General features: G+C 37.5%; 1 protein-coding gene across 1 annotated transcript in view; it reads right to left on the bottom strand.

Annotated features, from left to right (window-relative positions):
* Positions 1 to 1190: 1190 nt before the first annotated feature.
* ENPP1 (ectonucleotide pyrophosphatase/phosphodiesterase 1) overlaps positions 1191 to 26695 on the bottom strand; it is a 55723-nt gene continuing 30218 nt past the window's right edge. Inside the window, exons 10-25 of the mRNA XM_048075768.2 lie at positions 25429 to 25494; positions 25047 to 25119; positions 23387 to 23495; positions 22553 to 22684; positions 21012 to 21043; positions 19946 to 20073; positions 18801 to 18870; positions 15904 to 15991; positions 12680 to 12855; positions 12080 to 12131; positions 9123 to 9277; positions 6901 to 7036; positions 5818 to 5898; positions 4821 to 4953; positions 3939 to 4095; positions 1191 to 3068 (exon numbers count right to left, since the gene is read on the bottom strand). Coding sequence (XP_047931725.2) covers positions 2901 to 3068; positions 3939 to 4095; positions 4821 to 4953; positions 5818 to 5898; positions 6901 to 7036; positions 9123 to 9277; positions 12080 to 12131; positions 12680 to 12855; positions 15904 to 15991; positions 18801 to 18870; positions 19946 to 20073; positions 21012 to 21043; positions 22553 to 22684; positions 23387 to 23495; positions 25047 to 25119; positions 25429 to 25494 — 1756 coding nt within the window. The 3' untranslated portion in view covers positions 1191 to 2900. The remainder of the gene's footprint in view (positions 3069 to 3938; positions 4096 to 4820; positions 4954 to 5817; positions 5899 to 6900; positions 7037 to 9122; positions 9278 to 12079; positions 12132 to 12679; positions 12856 to 15903; positions 15992 to 18800; positions 18871 to 19945; positions 20074 to 21011; positions 21044 to 22552; positions 22685 to 23386; positions 23496 to 25046; positions 25120 to 25428; positions 25495 to 26695) is intronic.

The following is a 26695-nucleotide window of genomic DNA, read 5'->3' on the forward strand; positions in this document are numbered from 1 at the left end:
CCTGGAAAAGGGAAAGTGCCCTCCCATGCAACAGAGGAGTAGGTCCTCCCTGACTGCCAGGCCTGGTTTATAACCTTGTATTAAAAGGGATAATTATGTACATCGAACCTCCTCAGACTAAGGACAGACAGATGCCCAGGCCACCCACTCTCCATCTGAGACCAAGCACCCTGGCAGGTGCTGATGGCAAATGGCTCTTGTGCGCTGGGTGGATGCAGTGGTCCCAGTGTGTGATGGGTGTGTTGAGAGCACACATGCCAGAACATGCCTCTCTCAAATACAGGCAGACAGATTTTGCCTCATTTTATTTTTAAAACACTTTGGACAGCCAGGGATAAGTGAGAGCAAGAAATCCATCACGTTAGTCAAGCGAATACAACTCCAAGGGCATTTTGTCAGCAGCAAAACCATCCTGAGATGTCCTCTCCCCAACGCTCATTCCTGCCCCACCATCCTATAAAATTAAGTAAATAAACAAGTCAAGTTATGGGAAAAAATAAAAGTGTTTATTCACAACACTTAGATGACACAATTGCACATTTTTAAAAAGCAAATATGAAGAAATAAAAGAAGCAAAACTATTTACACTAGGATGAAACCAAGATAGCTCTCTGCTCTGTCAAGTTAACTTGAAAATTTCTGGCAAGGCCACATCGCACACTCTTCTCAGCAACCACCCCGTCTTGATGACCACATCAGCTTTCACAGCCACTCTCCCATCCAAAATCTTCCCTAGGTCAAACCAGAAGTCAGCTGCTCCCTAAAGTCCATCCTGTTCCATCTTTACACAGGAGCTAGGCTGGCCGTGCTGCCTCTCAATTGAAATTGGCATTGCTTCACTTTCTGAAGGCGTTAACATCCCTGTCATTTGCATTCAGGAGATGATACCGGTTCTACCAGATGTAAGAATATTTTGTCCCAAGAGGAAATACGTTTATCTCCCAAATTTACTGATTCATTGGTGTATTTCATTGAGATTATTTTATATTGGAGCTTTATTCCATGCCAATCTGAATCAAAACCAACCTTGATAAATGAGATTTATATGGAACTTCTCACCACCTCTTGCCTGAAATCAGGCATCGGTCAATAACTACTGCAGCTTAGAAGAGTTACAGAGTGCTATGTATGTGTACTAGTATTCAGCTAGTCAGTAGCATTTGGTACAAAAAAGGGTCAAGAACAGCATACATCATCCGATGTTTTTATTGGTCACAGGCAACGTTACAAAGCAGTTACACTGAATAATGCTGTCACAGTCATGTCGTCATGTGAGGTTGCTACAACACATTTAAATTTCACACAGTGAAACTACTTTAGGAAAAAAAAAAACATGCTTGTAACAGAAGGTCAAGAAAATACACTTAGGTAAAGGAAAAAAATGTCCCAGGACGTCAGCCCACTCAAACTGAAGTTAATGGGAAAGCTTCTATTGACTTCAGCAGGCTTTGAGTCCAGCCTCCACCATGCCCTGACCAAACTGTAAGGTCAAATGCCTCTCTCTGCTCAGTCACAGACTCTTCAGTCTTCTAAAATACTTGTGCGTGATGTATTTTCTTTCTTTTAAAATGAGAAGAACAAATGTGTAATTGACTACGCCAAACTTTATACATAACAGAGGCAATTTTGGCTCATCAGTTTTAGAGAGAGTGGGAGAATTACAAAGGCGAGAGTCTAGAAAAGGAGGGAGTTTCTACACTCCTGAGTGCCTGTAGCAGCTGTGCGTGTGACTGAGAGCTTCCAAGAAAGCTCATGACATGCTTCTTCAGGATTTGCATCTAGCACTGTCTGCGTTCAAGATAGGTAACTTATGTGAGCTGGATGATGTAGCATTAAAGAGACAGCTAAAAATGTAGCTAAGATCTGACTGTTTGCTGCCAATGGACAACTGAACTGCCTGTGAGCATTTACTGTAGTGATGAGAAGTAAAACCTGTGCCATTAAAGAAGATCATATTACAATTTTAAGGCAACAATCTTAGTGCAAAATTACCTTTTCTTGGAGGAAAAAAAAAGAATTTCAAAACCACAAATGACGTAATCATGCACCAAATCTAAAAAGGCATCTTTGCTTTAAGAAAAAATCTATTTTACTTCAAATTAAACTTATATTTGGTGAAAAATTATTTCTGAGAGGTCAGGCATCTTTCTGATTATTTTTTTTTTCCTAATTTGTAGGTGACTTGATACATCATATTCAAAATAATTCTGAGGACGCATATACAACATGTAAAATATGCATCAAACTCTCCCTCAGTGTTGGAGACACTAGAGGGCAGCAACATACCAACACTTCACTGCTATCAAAACTACCTAGGAGCCTATTCCTTGCTGAGGAAGTTCAACGTTATCAGTCTTACTGCTAACCTCAATATAGGTTCTTGCACCATAATGCTGCATTATTTTATGAGACCCAACGCTCAGAATGCAATTCATGCTTCAAGGAAAACTGGAGTAGAAAGGTGCTGCTGTTTGTATTTCAATGGTCAAGAACATAGTTATTTCCCCCAAACTGTAAGATATTTGCTAATTATCTCTATTTTTAGAGTAGAATATTGATCATAACCCATACCTCATAAATTTCTTCTTCTCCAGTGCATGTAAAAGATATTTTTTTTTGTTTGTTTCTCAGACTATGATGATCAAATGCCAATAACATTTAATAATGGACATGGTTTACCACATTCAAGTGGGAATGACAGGAGCTGCCGTCCTGTGTTATATACATAGTCCATCAGGAGTCCCTGAGATACAAATATGGCACCCACTCTCCTCCCTACTGGCATTTTGGTCAAGAGATCTCAATAAATGTTCCAGCTTATTTAAAAAAAAAATCATTAATTAAAAACAGTCTATTTACAAATCAGTTGTGAAATGGACAACAACATTCCATAGGAAAAATCAGACTGTTTCAAAAGTTGGTAAATATGTTTTTAACTGTAAAATCTCAGATACTGGCTGTTTTCTGTCTTGATAGAAGCTGAGTCCTGTAAGTAATTCTATATCTCTGACCCGAGCTGTGTGAAACTTCATTCTCTCTTCAACCCACAAAGACTCAGACTTGCCATCCTATTGGGAAAGAGGAAGAAAAACAGGGTTTGTAAAATGTAATTTACTAATTGACTAAACATATTTCAGGGAATAAAAAAGACATTTTAATGTTTTATAAGGGCAAAACGCAGTCACTGGTGGCAAGCATTTAACAAATAGAAAGCACTGGCTTCTATAAATAGTTATAATAAGCTTGACTGAATTTAGTACTTGCTGTTAACATCCTCAAGTACACAGAACGAGAATCTGCACCAGCTGAAAGCTGGTGATAGTGAGGAGTGTCTGGTGAAGTCCAACATCTATCCACCATCTCTATCATAAAGCTGCTGCTGAGAACTGTATTTGACTTGGGGAGTGACTTGTGTAAATCTCTGTAGGACAGGTCAGCACGCTTCACATGCTTTGTTCTGGTTTATATGGAGAATAGCTATGTGGATTCCCATCATAATGCCAAGGCACCTGAACTAGAAGCAGCCAATGCTGTTCAAGACTATCTATGTCTTCTCCTTTTGGGTATGCATTTGATCTACAACTGAACCTTCTTTGTGGATGAAACCTTCTCCTAGAAGCTCTTCAGCCTTCTCAGATATTATGACTAGATACTACTGCTACAGAAAGTTATGTATTCATCACACCAATTCTCTCAACACATTCTCACTACTCCACTAGTTAAAAGTCTTGGTCTTTGAACAGAAAATGCCTATTTTCACGTTTAAGCATATATACACATTTTAACATAATTCTGTTTACAAAAATGTCTTCCCTCCTGGGATGATCATGATAGACCTCAGGGTTTTTACAGTCTTTAATTAGCTAATCACTGATATTCAAGCAAAACATGTTCAAGCCTCGCTTCTGATGTGTATGGGGACTAAACAGCCTACTTACTGTGCAGCTTTCACTGTTGTCTTCTCTGTGAGGCAAAATGAAAGACAAGGCATCTAGAGACCCTTCACATTCCAGAGGAGTTTCAGAAGTATTTTTACAACTAGTCAGCATAATGAAGAAATGACTTGGAACAGGAACTTCTGAGTTACCACGGTGTCTGAAATGCATAAGATCTTTCAGTAAATCTACCAAATCACACTTGTGCAAAGAACAAATGGCAATAATCAGCTATATTCTGGCATAATGACTTTACCAATCCATGTGTTTAATTGAAAGAAAGCCTAGTCCTGGAAGGCAAATTCATCTGCAATCAAAGTTGACAGTATATTCCAGATATCAAGTTTGGCTTGTAGGCTGATCCAAATAATGAGTTTGATGAGGTATAACAACTAAGAACTGATTTATCATAAAAAGGTGCAGGAATTTACCATCTGTCCTCTATCTTAAACCAATTTTGCTAGCTGGGACCAACTACTACATTTGTGCTGACAACTTAGTAGTGGAATACTGCCAGATACATAGACTCAGGAATATCAACCACAATACTAGAGATAAGACCCTGCCTCATCCGCTCCTAGAGGCAATGGCATAAGTTTTCAGGCTAACAGACATTATTCCACATGCAACAGCTTCTCTTACGCTTCACTGTCAGGTTTTAGGATGACACATTTCTAGCATGCATTTTCTATGTGCTTGTTGTTTACTTCTGAGCTTTACACAGCTCTGTCTGTTTAGAGCCATTTTACTGCCTCTCTCTGAACTGTCATAACCTGACAAGGGTCCATCTCAGCAAGATGCCTTCCTGGCTAACAAGGATCATAATTACTTTGTGACTTCTAATGGAGTAGAGAAGCAAAGGATTACAATGCAAAAGATTCTCACCTTTTCACCTTTTCTGGGGTATCATACAGTCCATCAAAGTCATAATCAAACACAGGACCACTGACTACATTGACACCATTTCTGGCTGCAGCATATTCAGGCAGCAGGTATTGATGGAAGTAGTTCCATAACACTGAAACACAGCAGTTGAAGTGGTAAGCATCATCTCCAAGGTAGGAGATGTTAATATAACTGTGCAGAGTTTTCAGTAGAGTACAGGCAGGCATGGTAAGCTAGGAAAATAGCAAATTATACAGGTGTTCAGAGTTTACAAAGGCTACATCTATCATGGCTAGCATGTACACCCACATCTCTATTTCATGTGCATGTTTTCAGTTTAGATGTACATGCAACGTCTCCTTACTTCTATATTTTTAATTCAATTTAAGAGAGAACTACTGCTCCATTACAAAAAAAGGACACCTCTTTTGTCCAAAGGAAGTGCCATACTTATTCTTCTTTTCACCAGGAATGTGCTTAATCTCCCTTAGCTGACTGCCTTGTGTCCAGTCTCATCTAGGAAAACCCAGGTCTTCATATCTTTTCTGCTAGAGATTTGATTATTTTCCTGTTTCCTTAGTGATTGAGACCCTAAATTTCTGCCAGGAAAGTCATCTGAGATTAGGAGATGTTCCTAAAATAGAAGTGAATTTAACTCACATAACTATACAACTGGCATCTAGGTTCTCTAGAAGACACTGTATAAAACCTTGTTTAGATTGGTAGGGAAATGCAAGCAAAAATATCAGGCATTAAATGGAGACATCTATACTACAATCCTGTGCAACTAGCCAGTTGATTAGGAATCCTAAGCTCACAATGGTAGGTCTTTGTCCCACAGGTGACAAGCCTACTTCAAGGAAATTTTCACCAATATAAGAAGTCCACAGTCTGGGCAGCTCTTATTTCACAGAGACAGCTGTATCAGGGATCTTTTGAATGGTTTGGAAGCAAGCAAGATATCAGGAGTCTTGCATTCAAATGCACAAATATATACCTTTAAATGCAGGATACATTGGCACAATGTTGCTGGTAAGCAAGGCATCATAGTGAGGTTTGCTTGCATCTGTCATCAAATCTAAAATCAAAAAGGAATTAATTACTTGGATTTGTTACTTTAAAAGCATGAAAACACAACTTTAAAGATTAATGTAATGATGTTAATGTGGAGCTGACCTAACTTCACTTCTCAAAGTTGATGTGGGTCTCAGTGGTAACTTCAGTACATGCTGAAGTTTCCAGTTCCAAAAATAAAATAATCTTAGCAGCAATACTAATTGCACTTGTCACAGTGGACACATATTTTAACATTTTAGAATATCAGAACAGGTTTTTGAACTGAGGGGAAGGGTATAAAATTCACCCCATGAATGTCAGACCAACTTGTTCTGCCTACAGAATTTCGGCACAAAAATAGGAGCTCTGTTTGACTTTGGAAGTTACACTTGATGTGGATGTTAAAATAACCTACTACTCAATACTTTATGCAGTAAAATGGATGTAGAATACTTCCAGATCACATCAACAACAGTTCACATACAACGTAACCATTTGTAAACAGACGAATATTTTTGTAATATGCGTCGAGAGCAAGAGCATAACTTTTCAGACCAAATACTAAATCCCTTTACTAAAGACCACATAGGGCATGTAAGAGTATATTTCAAGTATAAAATAAACTTAGCATGGCAGTTTTTCACTTAAGGACAAATGGCTCAATTTTACTTTGGGTAGTTCCAACTAATTCCTGTCACACAACGCGAATTTGCAGTTTTTTAGTTTGCCAGACTTGACTCATGTTTTATACATTCCTTCCAGTTTCTTCCGTGAGATGCCATGTTATAAACTTGACAAGCTCAGAAGCTTTCAGGAAGTAGTAAATGACCTTGGACAACCCACCAACTGCTGAAGCACCTGCAATGTTTTTCTTTCTCATATGCTAAAAAGAATTGCAATAATTCAGCAACTACTGCTTCAAACTCTGATTAATCAATCAGTAACATTTATAAAAGAATATAGCTACTGCATTACAAATTATTTAAATCTCATATACTGTAAACAATGAAGGCAATGTATTTACTTGGAGGAGAAAGGAATCCATAAGATAGCTGAGGATGATGGTTGTAAAACGAACATGTCTGGTTATGATTAAAAGGAATACGAACATCCTTGTGTAAACAGCTGGAGATACCTTCTGTAGCAGAAAGCCGTTTGTCCTGTTGAACAAGAAGAAAGTATCACTGGTAAAATGGACAGCTGACTTGCAATAATGTCACAGGGTGGGGGATTGAAGAACTCTAAATACTTAGCAACAGTTGCCTTCAGTGGTAGTGAAGAGACTTAAGATTCAACTGGTATCCCTGTTTCACCAGTGAAAAACAAGCCCTCCCATCTGCTACATATATTTTGTAAATAGATTGAACAGAACTGCAGATTTCTAGTTGACAGTAACTTTTTCCAAATGAAAAGTCAGAGGTCCCTATTAAAGATAACTTGATCTGGTGTGAATGTATTTGCCCATTCAGGCTAAGAATCAGAGGCAGCCAGATGTGCTGTTAGTCATCTCTCCCCACATGGCCACTTGCTACAGTAAATGGTTGCTTCAGGCCACCAAACTCTCGATAGATTGAAGATCAAGCCAACCTTGACAGAGCTTAGTTTGATTTACTTGTAGTAGTCATTATTTAAAATCTATGAGGCCCAGATAATTGAACCAAAAAGCATCTTCTACAGTCCTAATTCAAGAATGACTTGGCTTCTACATCTTCTCCAACTTGGAAAAACAACCTGAAAAACTTTCGTTCTTGAGATCAGTGATCTGCATGTATATGAACATTTTAGCATAGGGCCGAGGACAGCAAAGGCCAGATTTATCTCCACCGACTTCCCCCCCCCCCCCCCCCCCCCCCCCCCCCCCGCCCCGAATCAGGATGATCTTCTGATGGAAAGATCGGATTAGGGCATGAATGGTTGTAGATAGTACAAAGATTATCTTTTCAAAAGGCTCCTACAGCACTATGAGCACTGCTTAAAGACTTAAAGGATAGCCCTGCCAAACTGCTATAGTGGACCTGTGTTGCCAAGCCGTAGACTCATAGGGCCTCAGTACCACTGGCAACGGTCTCCACACTTCCTGGTGGATCTGCTCTCTCCACAAGGCAAAAACCGCAGCTCATGCTGAGGAACAGGAAGGAATCAAAGCCAATCCTTACTAATATAGGAAAGTAAATAGAAGATCATACAAAATGCCTTTTTATATCTCACATATATTTGGACTCAGTACTGAGGCCACTTCTCTTCAGTATCTTTATCAATGATCTGGATGAGGGGATCAAATGCACCCTCAGTAAGTTTGCAGATGACACCAAGTTAGGTGTGTGTGTGTTGATCTGCTTGAGGGTAGGAAGGCTCTGCAGGAGGATCTGGATAGGCTGGACCGATGGGCTGAGGCCAACTGTATGAAGTTCAACAAGGCCAAGTGCCAGGTCCTGCACCTGGGGCACAACAACTCCAAGCAGAGCTACAGGCTGGGAGATGAGTGGTTGGAAAGCTGCCTGGCCAAGAAGGACCTCGGAGTACTGGTTGATAGTCGGCTGAATATGAGCCAGCAGTGTGCCCAGGTGGCCAAGAAGGCCAACAGCATCCTGGCCTGTATCAGAAATAGCGTGGCCAGGACTAGGGAAGCAATTGTCCCTCTGTACTTGACTCTGGTGAGGCTACACCTCGAGTACTGTGTTCAGTTTTGGGCCCCTCACTACAAGAAGGACAATTGAGGTGCTGGAGTGTGTCTAAAAATGGGCAAAAAAAGCTAGTGAAGGGTCTGGAGAACAAGTCTTATGAGGAGCAGGTGAGGGAGCTGGGTTTGTTTAGCCTAGAGAAAAGGAGGCTCAGGGGAGACCGTATTGTACTTTTTACAATTACATTAAAGGAGGCAATAGCAAAGTGGGGAATCAGTCTCTTCTTCCAAGCACCAAGTGATAAGACAAGAGGAAATGGCCTTAAGTTGCACCAGAGCAGGTTTAGGTAGGATATTAGGAAAAATTTATTCACTGAAAGGGTTGTGAATTGTTGGAACAGGCTGCCTAGGGAAGTAGTTGAGTCACCATCCCTAGAAGCCTTCAAAAAATGCGTAGATGTTATGCTTCATGACATGGTTTAAGGGTAGACTTGGCAGTGCTAAGCTAACTGTTGGATAAGATGATCTTAGAGTCTCTTCCAACCTAAATGAGAGGTGTTCAGGAATAACTTATGTTCAAGCTTTTTACTTTTCAAATTTGCTTTAACCTTTATTCAGTTACTTACATCTTTGTTAATGGTATACGCATTCCACAAAGACATCCTGTAGTCCTTGCTGTACGCATTTACATAGCGGTAATGGTAAAGTAGGCAGTAATTATGTCTCTTCTGCAGAACTCTGGGTCGTCCATAGGGCAAAGTAAGTTTCTCTGTCTTCTTAACTAGAACAGAAATAGTGCTTGTTACGTTTCAGTCAATACTGATTTTTGAGAACCCTCCTCTCTTATACACCTACACTTGCCCTAGTTTCTAATTACCAAACAGAGAAGTCACAGTAATGGAGTAAAAGAAATTAATTCTTGTATCAAAGGCATAGTTTCTGTGACAAGGCAATAAGTAAACTGACAATGCCAGTATAAAGTAAAACACCAATATCCATAATTCAAACATACCAAGTTCACTTTTACAGTATAGTTAAAACATTTTGCCATTTAAAATAATAGATGAATCTGATGCAAATTTAAGTCTTAGTTGACTTTGTGTTTTGATATAAATATATAATGTGGGATCTGCTTTTACTTAACATTTAGATGGGACACAAACTGTCATGATTTCTAAGCTGCTAAAGGGACTACTTTAGCATAACCCACAAAGTCATATTAAAAGTGACACTTAAAGGGCTATGAAATATAGAGATCTAAATGAAATACTGGTTAGATCTTCAGATGCATGTGGACTTGCTTTATAATGACAGCGATAGCCACAAAAGCTTTCTTCTCTCTCTCATGGACCACACCTCTTTAGAAAGTTTGTATATGGAAATAAGTATCTCCAAGTGCCTTATGCAAGATATTGCACAAATCCTTGCCTAAGACACTGCCTGTTTATATCGATTGGCCAACCACCTCATCCAACAGACGAGTGAAGACTTTCCTTTACAACCGTATCAGAAAGACAGTATGTGCGATAAGAAGAGGAGAAGTTATTAAACATAAGCTGAAGAGTAAAGCAGAGTTAGCAACAGAATTATTTAGAGTCAATATAATTTATCTTAAAAAGAAAAAAAGGTAACTAAAGAAAGTCATAAGAAACACATGCTCTTGTAATCATCTGCTGCTGTCAAAAGACATCAGCAAAAACTTTCAGGTCCTTCTCCCCACCCACCCCCCCAAGATAGATTTAAATTTCATCAAAACATTGAAGACTATTTTGCTGACTGGAAACAAACAAAAAATAAGTTCTTCAAGTTTCTAGTTCTCTGACATAAAATAAAAAACTAAGCAAAGCTAGAATATTATGAAATTATCTTAAATGATAAAAATATTACTTTGCTCCTGAAAATTGAAGTATTTTCAATTGTTACAGGTCTGGAATTATAAGGAAGGGTATCAAGGTTCAAAGGATATTTTCTGTTAAGTAGTTCACTGCCATGCACAAATCTACAACTTCAAGGCAATTGTTTTAAATGAGGAAAAAAAACGTTCAATTAATGCTGCAGTTTTCTTTCTCACTGTAATTCCACATCACAAAGAACGTCAAGATTATGACATTTACTTCTCTGTCCATGAAGGAAAAGGCAAACATTTTAGGTTTTTTTTTTTTTTCATAAAACTGAATATGCAGTTAATACCTCATTGTTCTCACAGGCTGTCAAGTTATAGTGATCAAAGCCAGAATACGCAAAGGTAATTAGTAAACTCTAAATAAGCTTAAGGAGCACCTAGTCTGGCTACTAAGTTTTCATTATCTGTGATAATGCCTTTTATAACTAATAAGTGCACAATTCATACAGCTTAAAAGCAAATTGCTGCTATTAAGATGAGTGCTAACATAGGTCTCACTCATAATCCAAGCCCAGACCCCACTGTTTCAGAAATGTAGATTGAGCACCTTAGGTTTATATTTTAAAAAAATGGGACTAAAATGGATTATGTGCCTGGCATATTTCTTCAAAGCCAGATTCAGCAGAGCACTCAGGCTTCTACCTACACATTAACAGCTTGTTTTAGTGAAACTGCTTACCTGCTACAGGAAAAGCACATACTTCTGTATCTTACTAACTGGATGTCACTGTGTGCTCTCATGGGTGTTACAATACAGAAAGATTTTTAAAAGGCTCTGGGACACATTTTAAGAAGATGCCCTGTTGTTAGTGGAAAAGACTCAAGAAAACTCTGCCCGCTTTTTGTGCCAGGGCAAACTACACAAGTCAACAGAAGGCTTAAATTAGTCCTGAATAAGCAGCAAGTATTGCTGTATGCCTGCCTGTAGCTGGCATAAAATCCAGTAGTTATTAGTGAGGTACAGTGTGGTGCCACCAAATACAGAGTTTATTTGCTTAAGAAACAAGGTTTAATGAGCAAACACATAGCAAAGGTCTCTATCAGCTTATTTCTCCTTCTGACAACCTAATTATCTTGATTTCACTTTTTAAAGTATTAGTATCAAGGTATTAGTATATTCCATTTCAACTTGATTTTCATTATTTATTTATTGTCTTACTTGCTTCATGCCCAAACTAGTCTATTTTGTTTTATGAGTCATGAGCACATTTACCACCTTGCAAACTGCAGCTCAAACTTGGCATGTGTATGTCCATAGTTTTGAAACACAGCAGAATCACAACAAGCAATGACTTAACCCCATGTAACAACCAGATCACATGAATACTCCATGCTTCATTATAAGTGTGCTGGCGTCACATTCTTGTCAGATACTTCCCTATACAACACCTTTGCTTTACCTTCTGGAGCGATCATTACTTCAGTGCTGGAAAATTCAGATAATACATGTGCCATAGAAACACACGTACAAGAATAAACATTTATTTAAGAACAAATGGTTCAGCAGGACTGCATCTGAATCCCAAATATATACACATCACTATAACCCCAGAGTAGTTCAAAGAATTTTTATCCCACATGTCTGAGATTTGCTCAGGGCTTTAGACATCAAACATTTCATGTTTTTTAATCATTCTTACATTTTTGTTATCATTCTATTCTACTAGCTAAAGTGCTTACCTTCTGTTTCAGTGAGATTTAAACGCTGTTGAAAATCCCTTACTGGCAAACCCTGTAAGTATAAAGCAAAAACACTGAGATTCTCCTATGTGTTCCACAAAGCAAATTATGAGGTACTGCTACACTTAAAATAACAAATGTTAATACTTCTGTCTTGCAAGTTATCCCTGTACAGAACTCACTGACATCTACGGGAAAGGAGCTATGGAGAATATTCAGAAACATGCTTTTGCCACAGGCAAATCAACAGCCTTGAAATACACAGCCCAAGGACACAACATAGTCACAGAAAGAAAGTTTCAACACAATTTAGTGAAGCAAGAACTGAATGCTTTCCCCATCAAAACTTGCTTCTGCAGTGTTTTCCAGGCTCTTCATAGCTGAATGTGTCTTTACATAAGAAAACTGCAAAAATGAACGTGCAAATACAGGCTAGTACCCACTAGCCCCAGGCAAGATTTCATTTTGATCTGAGACTAGATCAAAAAACAGATAAAAAACCCAAGCTGAAAAACTACAGGGTAAATACATAATCCAGAGTCTCGCTCTGAATACAACACAGACATCTGCCTCCACAACTTCAACCATTTCAGCACATACCACTGTCTTGCAGGAACAGCCAAGGCTCACTGGAAAGGTTCTTTGTCCCACAACAGAGCATTCAGAAGGATGGATTGTTTCCTTGGGATGCTGAGGGATGTAAACGGGATTCCTTAAAAGATGGTTTAGCTGTCCATGGGTTCCATTGTTTGGGGCTGGTTTCAAATCAAGCAAGTCTACAAAACAATTCAAATAACAGGATGTAAAAAAAGACTGTAACACACTGCTGCTTGTATTGTGATTACAGTTATGGGTGATTAAAAGTATGGGTGAGTCAATAATCCTGCACTGCTTGCTATTCAGAACAACTGAAAGGGAAAGTAATGACCCCTTTAAAAGGAAGCACATATATTCTCAGCTAGGGTTCAGGATAGTATTAGTCTGCTTGCAAGGACAGAACAAGCACAAAAAATAACAGAGGATTACTTCTAAAGGGAAGTGAACTTGCAGCATCCAAACATGCAATAGAAGACAGAATGGAAATCTCAAACACATAAAGCCTGTGGCTACACATTTAAGTTTTGGGGCATAAGTCTGTTTTGTTGTTGTTGTTGTTGTTTTGTTTTGTTTTTGGTGGTGGTGGGTTTTTTTCTTTGTTTTTTAATTATCTGGAAATTAAGTACATACACTTCAGTTAAACATCACTAACGTGTAAAACTGTAGAATAACCAGCATAGAACATGGGTTCTGCTTAGCACTGAACTCTAAAATGTTAAGCTTCAAAATTCCAACCAAAGCAGAGTCTAACCATAAAAAATGTCTGTATTGCAAAATCACATCTGCAGTTAAAGAAACTCAACCAACTAAAAGCTGCCTAACACCAGTGCTCAGAGACGCATCAGGCAGTTTTGCAAAGCTGAAAAGACCAAGCCCCATTTCATGTTTAATCCTCACTAGGATTTGTAGATTTTTTGTTCCTCCATCTACTTCATATTATTTCATAGGTTTAGTATGTTTTCAAAGTACAGCACATGATGAGACAGCCTTGTATCCAAAAGCTCGGTGGTTAGATCACTCACCTAGAGCACAGGAGTTCAGAGCTCACCTTTCCTTCCTACATGTGGGAATTGAATACATTTCTCCCTGCACTGTGCCATTCATGTTATGACCTCATTCCCTCCAGAATAAGCTGCTTTGCTTTGGGAAGAATAAATCAAGGTTTCTAAAGCAGTCCCTGCTCCAATGAACATCTCAAACAAAACAATATATAAATAATAATAATAAAACAACAAAAAATAATAATAACCCACACCACAGAATCAATCCTGGAACTCACATCCCCAGTTCAACAGCTAAATTACGCTCTTATCTTCATATCATTTTAATTGGAGCATCCAGGAACTCACAATATCTGAGAAACCCCCAAGTCTAGCAGTTCGAACGCTTTGGAAAACATGAGATGAAATTCCCTCATTCAGACAAGACAATCAGTTGTGCATATCTGGTGTTCATGATTTGAGCTCTGATGTGCTGCATAAATTGGAACCGTTCTTTCTCTAGCTGCCCTTTGAAGAAGGTGCACCCTAGGAACCCAAATGACAAGGGAAAGAAGATGCCTTTCTGCCATCCAGAACCACACCTAAAGCCCTTAGCAAGGAAAAGGTTTAGGAAGTTGTCTCATTTCATCATTTTCTACCTAAAAGTTAAGTTGCTGGCTTCTAACTCTTTCTGTACAGGATAGAAGAAATCTGTATCTCAGTGAATACACACAAGATGTCTCATCTGTCACTGAACTTGCTTCCATGAGATGCCAGTAAGGACTCTACCCCTCCCCTGAGGCATATACAGAAAGGAATGGAGGAGTATAAGAAGGTTCAAGGAAATCAACCACTACATGACAAGACATCAAAACATACAAGGGTATGCAATACACACTTCCTAATGGCCTCTGTTTCCTATTCCAGCAAAGAATTTAAACATGTGGTTTAAATATGGTATACCTGAATATTGCCACTGATCTCAAGCACGTGCAGTGTTCCCGTTAAGTGCTTTCTGGATCAAACCCTTTGGCAACATATTGTCTCTCACAGAAGCATGTGTTAGAGCAAGCATGGATCCTGGCAAGAAAGAGAAGGAGGCAGGAGATAATGGCAAACAGGTGAAGACCTCAAGGGGAATAAATTAACTCTGAAAGCAGAAAAACTAGCAATGGGCTTTGGGAGAAACCATGAAATACAGAACGAAGGAGAACGGACACAAGAGCAGGAAATAACAGTCACATTGTATGTGAAAGGGGAAAAGCAGGAGGGCAGCCAGGTCTGATTTTCTGAAATAAAACCCACTTCTCCGGTGCACTGAAGACCATAGAGGTATAAGAAATGGGGAACCTGAGTACTGCAGCTATGCAAATGAAGAGACTGAGCTTTAGAGCAAGACTCTAAAGCCATGGAACTGCAAGCTAACAATATAGTTGCAGACCATTAAAAGACAAAAAAAGGTGCATTTGAAACAGCTGTGATATTAGACACTGAGAATGGACAGGGAAACATCCAAATTCATGTATTAAAAGATACAATACATACATTGAACACGTGACACAGACATGGGTGAATCAGGGAGAAAGTTTGTTACATGACTCAAGAAGATATGTCAATTTCAAAAAGAAAATCTCAAATTCAGTTAACTGAATTAAAAACATCTAAATCAAATAATTAAAATTGAAAACATAGAAAAGGAAAACAACAAGTAAGAACACACATGACAGACCTCACAAGAAATTGCTCAAGTGCATGAAAAATTGGATGGGGCAGGGGGGACATGACTCAGGCTTTCTGGAAATGAGCTGCGTGGCAGCTGAACCCATATCCTCATAACCGTTACTGTGATTGCTATTACTACACTGCCTGAGTAAGGTCACCTGAGGGATTAATATTGAATTAAACTTCTAATTAAATAGGAGAGAGAAAGGGAGGGTGCCTTCTTGACAAGAGGGAGATTGTAAAGTAGGCAATTTTAGTACTGGTGAGCCAGTGGCACGCACAGGGACTGGTGGAAAATACAGATACAAGCAGCCTAACTTGTACAGCCTGAATAGTTCTCAGTCATTTAGAAGCTGAATCTTTCTCAGAAAAAACAAACAGCTTTTAATTAATGAAAATCAGCATGAAATCTTAAGGACAGTTTTCTAAGGACTTTAAAAAGTTCATTATTAAAAGAAGATTTCTGACACCCAAAAGCTGTTATGTTTTTAATGAACAAAGGAGACCCCCACTGATTGTACTTACCACATATTAAATTATATACTTCAATGTTTTCAAATGGATCAACCTGAGTTTGAAACTTGAATCCTGGTCCAAAACCAATGAAGATAGCCTAGGGTTCACAGAGAAAAGTGAAATTCTCTTTCAGACAGTTTGAAACTGAAAATATCTTCACACTCAGCATTTTCTTCCAAAAACTTATCTTTACTTTAGCAATATAGTATGGATCAAGTTAAAACATCCTTTTCTTTAAAAATAATTCCAGTAAAACACATGTAATCAGATATTTGAAAAGATATAGCAATGATTTTAAAAAATAGTAAAGGAGTTGTAGGAAAACCAATTCTGTCTCGTTGCCTTTAAAAAGATTCCTTCATCCATTTATGAAGTTCTTTGCTCTCCTCTGCTTTCCAAGAACTTAAGCTCATTCTCCTAAATGATTTAAGTGATTTAATGAAAATGTTGAGCCAAAATAACCATTGCTGTTCATGCCCTGTTGTGGTTTAAGCCAGCAGGCAGCTAAACACCATTAACTCTACTCTAGCCGAAACCAGGACACCTGTAGACAATTTGGAAACTTTTAATTTAAGTCTGTAAAAACATCTGTTAGAATCAATGTTCTAAACAGATGAAGGAATTGTGAGATCCTAGACTTCTATCTCACATTTGCAGCTGTTTATTCTTCTTCTTGCACCACTTCCTGAGCTGTGCTGGCACAAGCAATTGTATAGCCATACAGCAAACCTGATCCAGAAACTCGGTCAGTTCAAAACATTTTTTTTTCTGCTGGCTCTTTTTCATCTGGTTCAGTTCCCAGACCTATTCAGCTCTGCAGCCACGTAAAGCTTACGCTAGGATAGAGCAGGGTTCACTGCAGGACTAAGAGCAAGGTAGCATAGGCAGCAAATGCTTGAATTCAACTGTTGTCAAGACAATTGTTTTTAAACTTCCCCTGAGATATTCAGGTAGGGTTGTTTGTTTGTTTGTTTTTAAGTAAAGCAGCTTGTGCACATCTGCCATGTAAATATACTGAATGAGCAATGGATGCTTTGCATTCTGCAGATCTCAAAGCTCTTTGCAAACAATGCAATTTTCTCGTTTCATAGCTGTGTGGCAAAAATAGAGGCTAAAATTTCTAACTTCTTTTTTAAGATGTTAGCATAATGCAAGCTGTTATTCTGCAATTGCTGCTACCAAAATCTGTGGCCTAACAATGTTCTCAAGAGGCCTAATCGCAACTAGATGAGGCAGGAATACGCTACCTCCTTTCTGTTGACCTGGGCAATTGCACAGTATGAAATCTGCGCTGGTATGATGTAAGCTACAACAGGATGAGAAAGACCAATTAGGGATGCTATAAACTGACAATCCCAAGTCTGGCAAGAAGTTTGACTTTATTGTTAAACTGCTTAAGAAAATCTATGCAGTCACACTGTAGCAGAGAGACTACAGTACGCTGTCATTTGGCATCACATGGCCCTGTTGGTTTAAACCATGGTTAGGTATAGAAAAATCAACAGATTTTCTGTTGTCAGATCAGGGAAGAAGAGTAAGCCTGGAAGGATAAACTGATACACAATTAATACAGGTTTGATTAACAGTTAACAAAATAAGTTGATGTCAACACTAAATATTTCTATTTATCATAATGTAAAATAAGTCTTTTAAGAGTAAAATCTATGTTTTACAGGGACTACATAGGTCTTTTTACAACACTGTTTAACTCACAACTGTTATTAGATTTTATCCTGAAAATAACGTTTTTGAAATAAAGACTATCACCTTTCATTTTGTTGATAGAGACCAAAGCAGAGAATAGGTTAAGTGACTTGCCCAAATCAGAGGGAGCTGACTGAGAATATGATTTCATGTTTCTCAAGTTTAATACCCTATATTTCCTTTCCATTCCTTATTAAAGAGAAGATGTTAGGGACTCTGTCCTCAATTTAAACATGACTGACATGCTTAACAGCAGGGCTACCTCAGAACAGTGTTACCTAGGCTATCATGAAACAACAGAATTATAGAGCTGGGAGACCACTTGGTCAACTTATGCAATAAACAGAATCAAAAATAATATAATTATTTCTGCAAGATGTGTGTCTGAACAGTTCTTAGAGTATTCCTGTGGTGGGACCTCCATAGACTTCCAGATCAAACTATTCTACTCTATAATGATTTAAAAGGAGTTTTCTAATAATCAAATCCATTCTTCTTTACTGTGGTTTAAGACTGTTACTTCTGGTGGTAGTTACTGTGGAAAATGGAGAATGGACCAGCCTTAGAGACCAGAGGAACTGACTGGCTAAGGGGTGCTGGCAGCACCATGCTCTCCAGCGGTACGTGGTAGGAGGCAGGGAGACAACAGTAACCCCCCACCCTCTTCCTTTTATTTATTTTTTTAAACCATGAGGCCAAGGAGCTGCCCAGAGAGGTTGTGCATTCTCTGTCCTTGGCAGTTTTCAAGATGCAGTTGCATAAAGTCCTGAGTAATCTGGTCTGATCTCACAGCTGACTCTGCTTTGAGTTGGAGATAGGACTAGAGACATCCTGAGGTCCCATCCAATCTGAAATCTCGTGCTCTATGATTCCTATACTTGAGGATTTGGAAAGATAAGTTTTCTCTTTTCCTGCATTTAATGTTAAAACAATAAAACTTGGAACATCTTTATATTCTCACCAGAACAGTCAAATCTCTGGGGCAAGTCCTGTTGCATTTTTGCCCGACACTTAAAACAACAGAATCCCACCTTGTGTGGGTTACCCAGCACATCATAATAGTAATCAAAGAAATGTTTGATTTCTTTAATTGCAGATGACCATAGGTCGTAAAATAATAATAATCCCAACACCTAGCAGCCACAACATTCATAAACTGAAGGTGCTAAAAGTAAGAGCTAACATAAATTTTCAAGTCTCACCTGCATACTGGGGAAGCGATTATCAGAGCCATGGAATCCACCTGTGCAACTTTTAATCTCAAATGGTTTCCTATTAAAAAAAAAAATCACATTTATATAACTCATACTTTACAAACCATATCAGCTTAGAATACATTCCATGGTGCATTTGTTTACTTGTCTATTTAAAGATTTCAGAGGCTTATCCATAGGGAATAGAAATTCTTCAAGCTCTGGAGAAGAATGCCTTTAAAATTAGAATGATAGTTTTCTCCATAAATCTTATTCCTCTGGAATTCTCAAGTGTCTATTTAAAGTCAAGTATCAGAAGACACATGAACAAAATATTTGTTCTCAGGGTAAGAGATTATCACTTCACTGGCATTTAAGAAACAGAACTTTACAGTATACTATATAAGTATTTTCATAAGATTTTTTTAATAAACATTGTAATGTAATTCAGAGCATTCAGCTGTGCATCTTACAGTCTAGTAAAAACAAATCTCCAACATATGTCAGGTCCACATACATCACTTAAATGCATTCATTTTCAGTAACCTAAATCTGATTTACAAAACTTGCACATTTTCAGTTTTACAGAACAAGACTTATTGAATACATGAGCTGAAAACCTCTTTGGTGATGCAAGCCCTGGAGTATCACAGAGGTGTTCAAAATTACATTATTACAGCAGGTGCCCTTATTCTGGGGGTTGTAATTTCATTGGTCGGAACATGTAAGCTAATTACTAACAACAGCATGTTCTGTAAATTCAATGTGGATCACTCACAAGACTGATTCAACAACAGTTATACACATGCTTAACATTCATGACTCACTTCAGAAATTCCTAAAGTATGGCACAATGTGCTTGAGAAAAAGGAGACCTTAGTTTCTAACACTTGTGTCACAAAGCCTGCCGCTACGTGCATATTCAACAGGGGAGTATCCATAGCTGTGAGTTTAGAATTGAGCCTTCTCAGGTCTGCACAAACTGCAGAGAAGAGCATGGTTTCTGCATCCCTTGCAACAAGAAATTCAAGAACAAGAACAAAAATTCCAGGCTCCAATAGCTGTCACTGGACTCTAAGCATCTGGAAGACAAAGGCTATGAGAAAACAATGAATTCTTTGCTGTATAACCAAGTACTGAAAACTGCAACTTACCTAGCAAGTTGCCACTGGGAGTTTAAATAAAAGTGCAATGGTTCAATCCGGTCATTGTTGGCATAATGGAAACGCTTGGGCAGAAGGTGTTTCATGTAAGCTTTGAAAGGTTGATTTGGTTCTCTGCACTGAAATATTTCAAATTAAAATATAAATTGTAAATTTCATCACAATTTTCTTTATTTCATGCACAGTTCTTACAAAGCACTTCACTTACAAAGCATCTGCAACAGCTTCTATTAAGGGACTCCTTTAAGTTTGGAGTCATATGGTCTGGCACATAAATATTAATACTTAGAGCAAAAACTAACTGTTTTTTTTAATTATTAAAAGAATATTTATATGAGATTATAGAAACCATTTACTCTTCTTATTTTTTCCTTACAGGCTACAGTTGTACAGAACCAAACTGTATTGCCTATAATTCATAAAAACTACAGAGACATGAACATTATGATATTTTCAAGTGGTAGGAGACTATCCAGCGCAATAATTGTACATTTCTGTAATACTGGAAGTCACAGACACTCTAGGGTTTTTTAGATTGGTTACACAGGGACAAACAGATTTTTCAGTGGTGCAGGGATGTGAACAGAAGTCTAGAAGTATAGAGCAGAAAAACAAATTCCTTAAGTTGGAATTGACAAAAACGTATCACTATCCCAGCTCAAAGCTGTTTATCAAAAGGGTGTGAGCAAGCTAATCTTATGCTTGTCCAGGAAATGGAGCTAAGCTTTACATTGATTTGGCCCTCAGTCAGCATGGTCCAGATACACAAGTTCTGCAGTTTGAAGAGCAACATGATACAGCATGTAAGAGGTAGTGAAAAGAAATGAAAACAAAACCTTAGTTAATGCACAACCAGAGACAGTCAAATGACACCTTACTGAACTTTGACCTTCCCTCTCCTTTCCCTACAAGGAACTACTTTTTTTTGTTGTTAACTTTACAGCATATGGAAGGTCACTGATTCAAAGTCTAGATGCTATTTCAGTAGCTTGGAAAATAGCTGACGCTATAAAATACCAAGTAGAAGTTAAGCTAGAACAGGTAAAACGACACTTACTGTGAGGTTTCTGACAATGCCTTCATAGTTAACTGGAAGAATCATATGTAAGAATTAGTCACCTAAGTTAAAAAAGATCAGATATAAAATGAAAGCATTCCCATTATGTAATATATTTAACTTCAAAATATTTCTGACACAGAAATCATTTTTCCAGAATGAAAGCTCTGCGGAGCAAAACATTCACTAAGCTGTCAAGTTACTGTTTCTATGAACTTTTAGTTCAGAGACACTCCTTCCTTGCTTAATTACAGCTTTAAATTTTTCTAGTACTTTAGCTACAGTTAGAAAAATAATCTGAGAAGTACACTTTCACAAAAGAGGCAGCTAAATGCTGTGCTAATGAAGCTGGATTTTTCCTACTTACTAATAAAACTCTAAGGAAAAAAGAAACAAATAGAACAATCAGGACGGCAGCTTTATCTGGCAAGCGTCCTTAGAAAGAAAAGCCAAGAACAAGCGAGCCAAGGTTCAGATTCTTAGACTCAAGCCAAAAGGGGACATCACATCATTTAACTTGACGTTTTGTATAACACAGGCCCATTACATTTCACACAGTTACTCTGCCCTGAGTCTGATATTCAGCGCCTGACTGAAGTACATAAAGGATTACGCTTGCAAGGGAACCATTAATAATTCCTGCACAGATATACTCAGTGCTACAAAGACAGATACAATATTTCATGAAAATAGTGCATGTGTCAAAAACAGGAGATACTCTGCTTTTCTTCTCCCTGAACTTGGTTGTCCAAAGAGAACCTGGAACCCACACTTTCCAAAGGAAACATTAAAATTGTTTAGAATAGCACCAAGTAAACAGAACTTAAAGTCATTGGGGTTGAGGCATACAAGTTTTAATGGGCTTGGAAAACAATTATCTAGACAGAAAAAGCAATGAAGCATGAAGGAAGCACTTGTATTCAACATTAAAATGAATTAAAAACTGCCAGCATTAAGTGTTCTGCTGCAATGAGACTGCTTAATGAATTGAAATTTAAGATCTGTAAGCATTCATTGATCTTTACTCAGGTTGATAAACTTCTTTTATGATTATTTGCAGTTTACTCAACTGGTTTGTTGTCAGGCTATTAGGAGAAAAAACTTTTATTTTAAATAACAATGAAATATAATACTCAAAATGATATTTAAAAGATGGTAAATTTTTTACATTTCTTTAAGTCTGAAATACAGCAACTCTATATAAACTGGTAAATCAGGAAATAATGTGAGACATGAGGGGAGATTTTGGGGTCTATCTTGAGTACTGAAGATACATTTAAAGGAATGACCTTCACAAAGCAAAGCATGTGCGTGTTGTCACTCTGAGGCATCCCACATAAGCAATTTGTAGAATTTATGTACACTTTCAGACCTGCAAAGGTGAATGGTCTTTAAAAGCACGGGTGTACCACTCAGTATTTCCCCTTAATTATTACCCAGCTTGTCCCTAGCTGACACAGAATATGTATATCCTAAGATTGTACTCAGAAAGCACAGAACGGTACAACAAAGTAACAGAAATTAGTTTAGCAACTACATACAAGAGAAATACTCATCTGGAACATTATTAGGTCGAAGGCGAGCTGCAGGACCAGGTACTAATATGAAATCTTGAACATTATCCAGGTAGGTGCTCAGATATGCTGTTTTCCTGCAGCTCCCTGCTTCCATCCCTGCACAAGAAAATAAGTTTTATTTAAATATGTGAGTATCAGTGTGGAGTATCCTTGCTGATGAGATACATAAGTTAATTGTAAAAATCAGAAATATAATATCTCAGGTCTTTTTATCAGCAACACCAAGACATGGTCAGACCAAAGATTCACTTAGCCCGATACCTTCCAAAATCAGGAAAAAAAAAAAAAAGATTGGTAAAAGATACAACTTTTCACTTATTACAGAAATAATTATAAAAATATAGAAAAGCTATTAGAGAAATAAACCGAAGTTTCACATTCACAGCCTTTTAGTAATGGATAAGAGAATTAATAACTGAAAGGAAGATGTGGCTTTGATTTTCACTTCAGCAATTCATAGACTTGTTGTGTAGTGTAGTTAAAAGAATAAAATGAATATTTTTTTTCAATTCTCCTTTTGATTTCTTTTATCAGTTGGTAATGATTACAGGAGAAATTTGGAATAAAACATGAAAATGATTTAATCCGTCTCAATGTTCTCCACTTCTTTTCCCCACACTCATAGTATAATTCTCACCCACACTGATTATCTCTTATGCCATGCCCATAATACAGAAGTTTATGTATATATTAGCAGGTTCCTTAACATTGCCACAAACATGCAAGTATAAACTCAGAATACTACTTTATAAAAACAGCCCTTCAAAATTTTGATACATTTTACAAAATCAAATTTACCATGATCTGATATAAAAATAATGTTCAGGCACTTATGCAAGTTCATCTGTTTGAGACCATCCATCAGCATCCCAACTATGTTGTCCACTCTCTGTAGTGCCAAAATGACCTGCAAGGACAAAAGCAGGCATGTAAAGTGCCTACTGATCACTTTAATTGAAAATAAATTAAAAAATACTGCTAGAGAGAGTGGATAAGTTTAAACTGCAACAGTACGTGCTAGTAATAAATAAGGATTTCTTCTTATAGACCATTCAAGGTTAGATGCAGTCCAGACATAGGTAAAGGACACAGGGGAACTAGCCAACAGTGCAGCAACCCCCAAATGCACAACAGGGAGCACACAGAGTTCACATGAGAGGAGGAACTGTGAGGACAGGAGAATACAACATTCTCAATACCACACTAAACCTGCTTTTCCTTTATTCCCACTTCTCTCAGTTCTGCACCCTTTAGATACATATTTTTTGCATCTACTGAGAACAGACTCAAGAGGTGCATCTGTAACACTAAATGAAAGAGAGCCTGGAGACTGGCTAGCACCTGCACAGCTCAGAGCTACCTCCATCTACAGAAGACTGGATGTATCTACACTATACAGCTCTTGGTCCTACTTTTTTTCTGTGCCACAACCTTTACTAAGACACAACTACACATTTTTATGTGTTTTCTCAGTTTAAAACATTTGAACAAATCAGATTACAGACAGTAAGACTGGTTTTAAAGTATGATATTAAGGATGTTTGTCACTTTACCAGGAGCATAACCGAGGACAATATGGAATGCCTTAGGGTAAGAGCGCTGGTGGCAGAACACCAGAGGACTCAAGAGAACAAAGGAAGCCAAGCCTGCGTCAATCTTCCTCCAAATTACCATTGTGAGTGGCCCTGGAGCAAACTGTCCTTGAAAGCACCTTTGAAAAAGCAAGAGCTTTTTCTTGTTGTCACCACTGCAGTTAGATACCTAGCAGATGCTCAAACTTTCTGACCAGTCAAGGCAGGAGGATTTTTTAAAGTTCCTGAGAGCTTTTTCCTTTGCATGTTTCACTTCTGTTTGTAAAAATATAAAGCTACTTAGTGCTCTTGTAAACTACAACACTAACCAGTCCCAAAAACTTATACAATAGCTTATACAACTGTGTGATAGGGTGAGCTTCCCTTTTATCGCTCTCTTTCCAAGAAGACATAAAATCTAACTGCAGGGAGATAAGACCAATATTCATCTGAACTTTGCACAGGGACTGGGGAAAATGAATGAAAATCATAACATGAATGCTTATCCACCAAAATTTGGACTATCATGGGTAAAATCTCTGTTCTTGACAAGATGAAACTGTACAAACTTTTGGTGGTGTGTTTTTGCTTTTTTTGTTTTGTTCTAAAATCAGCATAAAAGGTTTGTATGGGTCAGATAAAACAACATACAAGAGATGGCAATTTTAAAGTTACTGAAGCAAAATAAAAATTAGAGTTACTGAATAGGCTGTTTACTGCACGCTTTGTATTGATGTTAATTATGGACAGGCTGTCTATTCAAAAAATCTTTTTCTAATAAGTATACTGAACAGAGTCTTGGTTCATCTAATGTGATTTATAAAAGGTTTATTATAGAATCAGAGCTAAAGTTCAAATTAAAAGAAGAAAAAAAATAAATTACTTACTCCACTGCTTACTGGTCCAAACTTATGGCCTGAGGAATCTGGTTCTTCTAAATACAGAGTGTAAAAGTGTGGTCTATATCAAACAGTACCAAAAATGTAATATTTTACATATACGTTGAGACAGTTTGAAGAGATTATATTTCAACAATGGATACGGAATATTGGAAACAACTCTATCATTCAGAAGCAGGGCACATTAGAGGGAAATAGAGAAACATAACAGTAAAAATAGTTTTCAGTCATAAAAACAAGCGTGCATCAAATAGTATTTTAACATTTCTAGAGTAATATATAATATAGTTTAAAATAGAAATCATATTTGCAAAACATTTCATTGCAATACCACTGGAACAAGAACTCATGCTTGCAATTGTATACCTACCTTTCATCTTCAGGTAACTGCAGCCAGCGAAGAATAGTTACCACCCTTTCTTCAAAAGGGATTGAGCTGTATCAAAACAATATTAGATCAACTAAATATTTCCAAAAGCTACAAAACTTTAGTCACACATATTACAAAATCAGTGTTTATTAGCAGAGAAATTTGAATTCAACTCGATGCTATTAATGGATATTTAACAGAATACAAGTTTCTCTGTGCTAATTTTCTGTGATTCTTGAGGAGTTGATGTCCTATTCTAAAGCTTACTTACATCAATATTCTCCCCATTGACTGCAATGAAATTATAATATAGTTCTCAGTATTTCTTGTGTTTATTTTACAAACAGAATAATTGATATTAAGGTACAAAAGCATGTGTAGGTTTTCTTTCCTGTATTAAGTTTTGAAAACGTCTTGGTTTGGGGGTTTATGTTTATACAATTTGAATACAAGTTCTCATACTATGTCACAAAGGAGATCCTCATCAACCTGAAGCAGACCAACAATAAGCATGTTGACCTGTAACATTATGAGGCATCCACAAAGTTAGTAATTCAGCTACCTATCACAAGTTTAACTGAACATGTATGAATCCCTAAAGAAAAGCATAGATAGTAAGTCAAGAATCAGGATTTCCATGCTATATTAAGGTGTAGGGAGACAGACTGATTCAAGGAAGACAGAAATGAAAAGTCTTGTTTCTTGTAAGAGATTTGAAATTATTAAATAAATAGTGATAAATACATTTATGTGGCATTTTCATTAGACAAAAAATGCTTAATTGCAATGAAGACCAATCACTGACTAAAATATCACTGCCTTAATATGAAATATTTTGAAAATTTGCAATGAAAATAATTTGACACTGGAACAATTTACGAGTAATGATTTAAGAATACGATGTTAGTTTTCAGGGATAATACTATGTCAAGACCTGATACATTCACTTTATGAGAGATTTGGATTGAATGACTCTAAACACACCCATAGATGACTTGTATAAATATAAATGGAAAAGCACTAAAGCGTCAAAGCTGGCTGCTCTTAAAGCTGTTTTTTCCACATATTTCCTGTAAAACGTTTACTGAAGAATGGCAAAACCATTAGACAAAGAATCTACACTGCAGTGAAAGGAAGTTAATTTGATCCTACTTTTCTTTCATATGGTGTACAACTATTTAGAAACGCATAACAGGTTTTATACTTTCTCTGGGATCTGTCCCATCAGTATAGTTAATGTAAAATATTCATCCAAGACACAAGATTT

This window comes from Anser cygnoides, chromosome 3 (genome assembly GCF_040182565.1).
Source record: "Anser cygnoides isolate HZ-2024a breed goose chromosome 3, Taihu_goose_T2T_genome, whole genome shotgun sequence".
Lineage (NCBI taxonomy): Eukaryota > Metazoa > Chordata > Aves > Anseriformes > Anatidae > Anser > Anser cygnoides.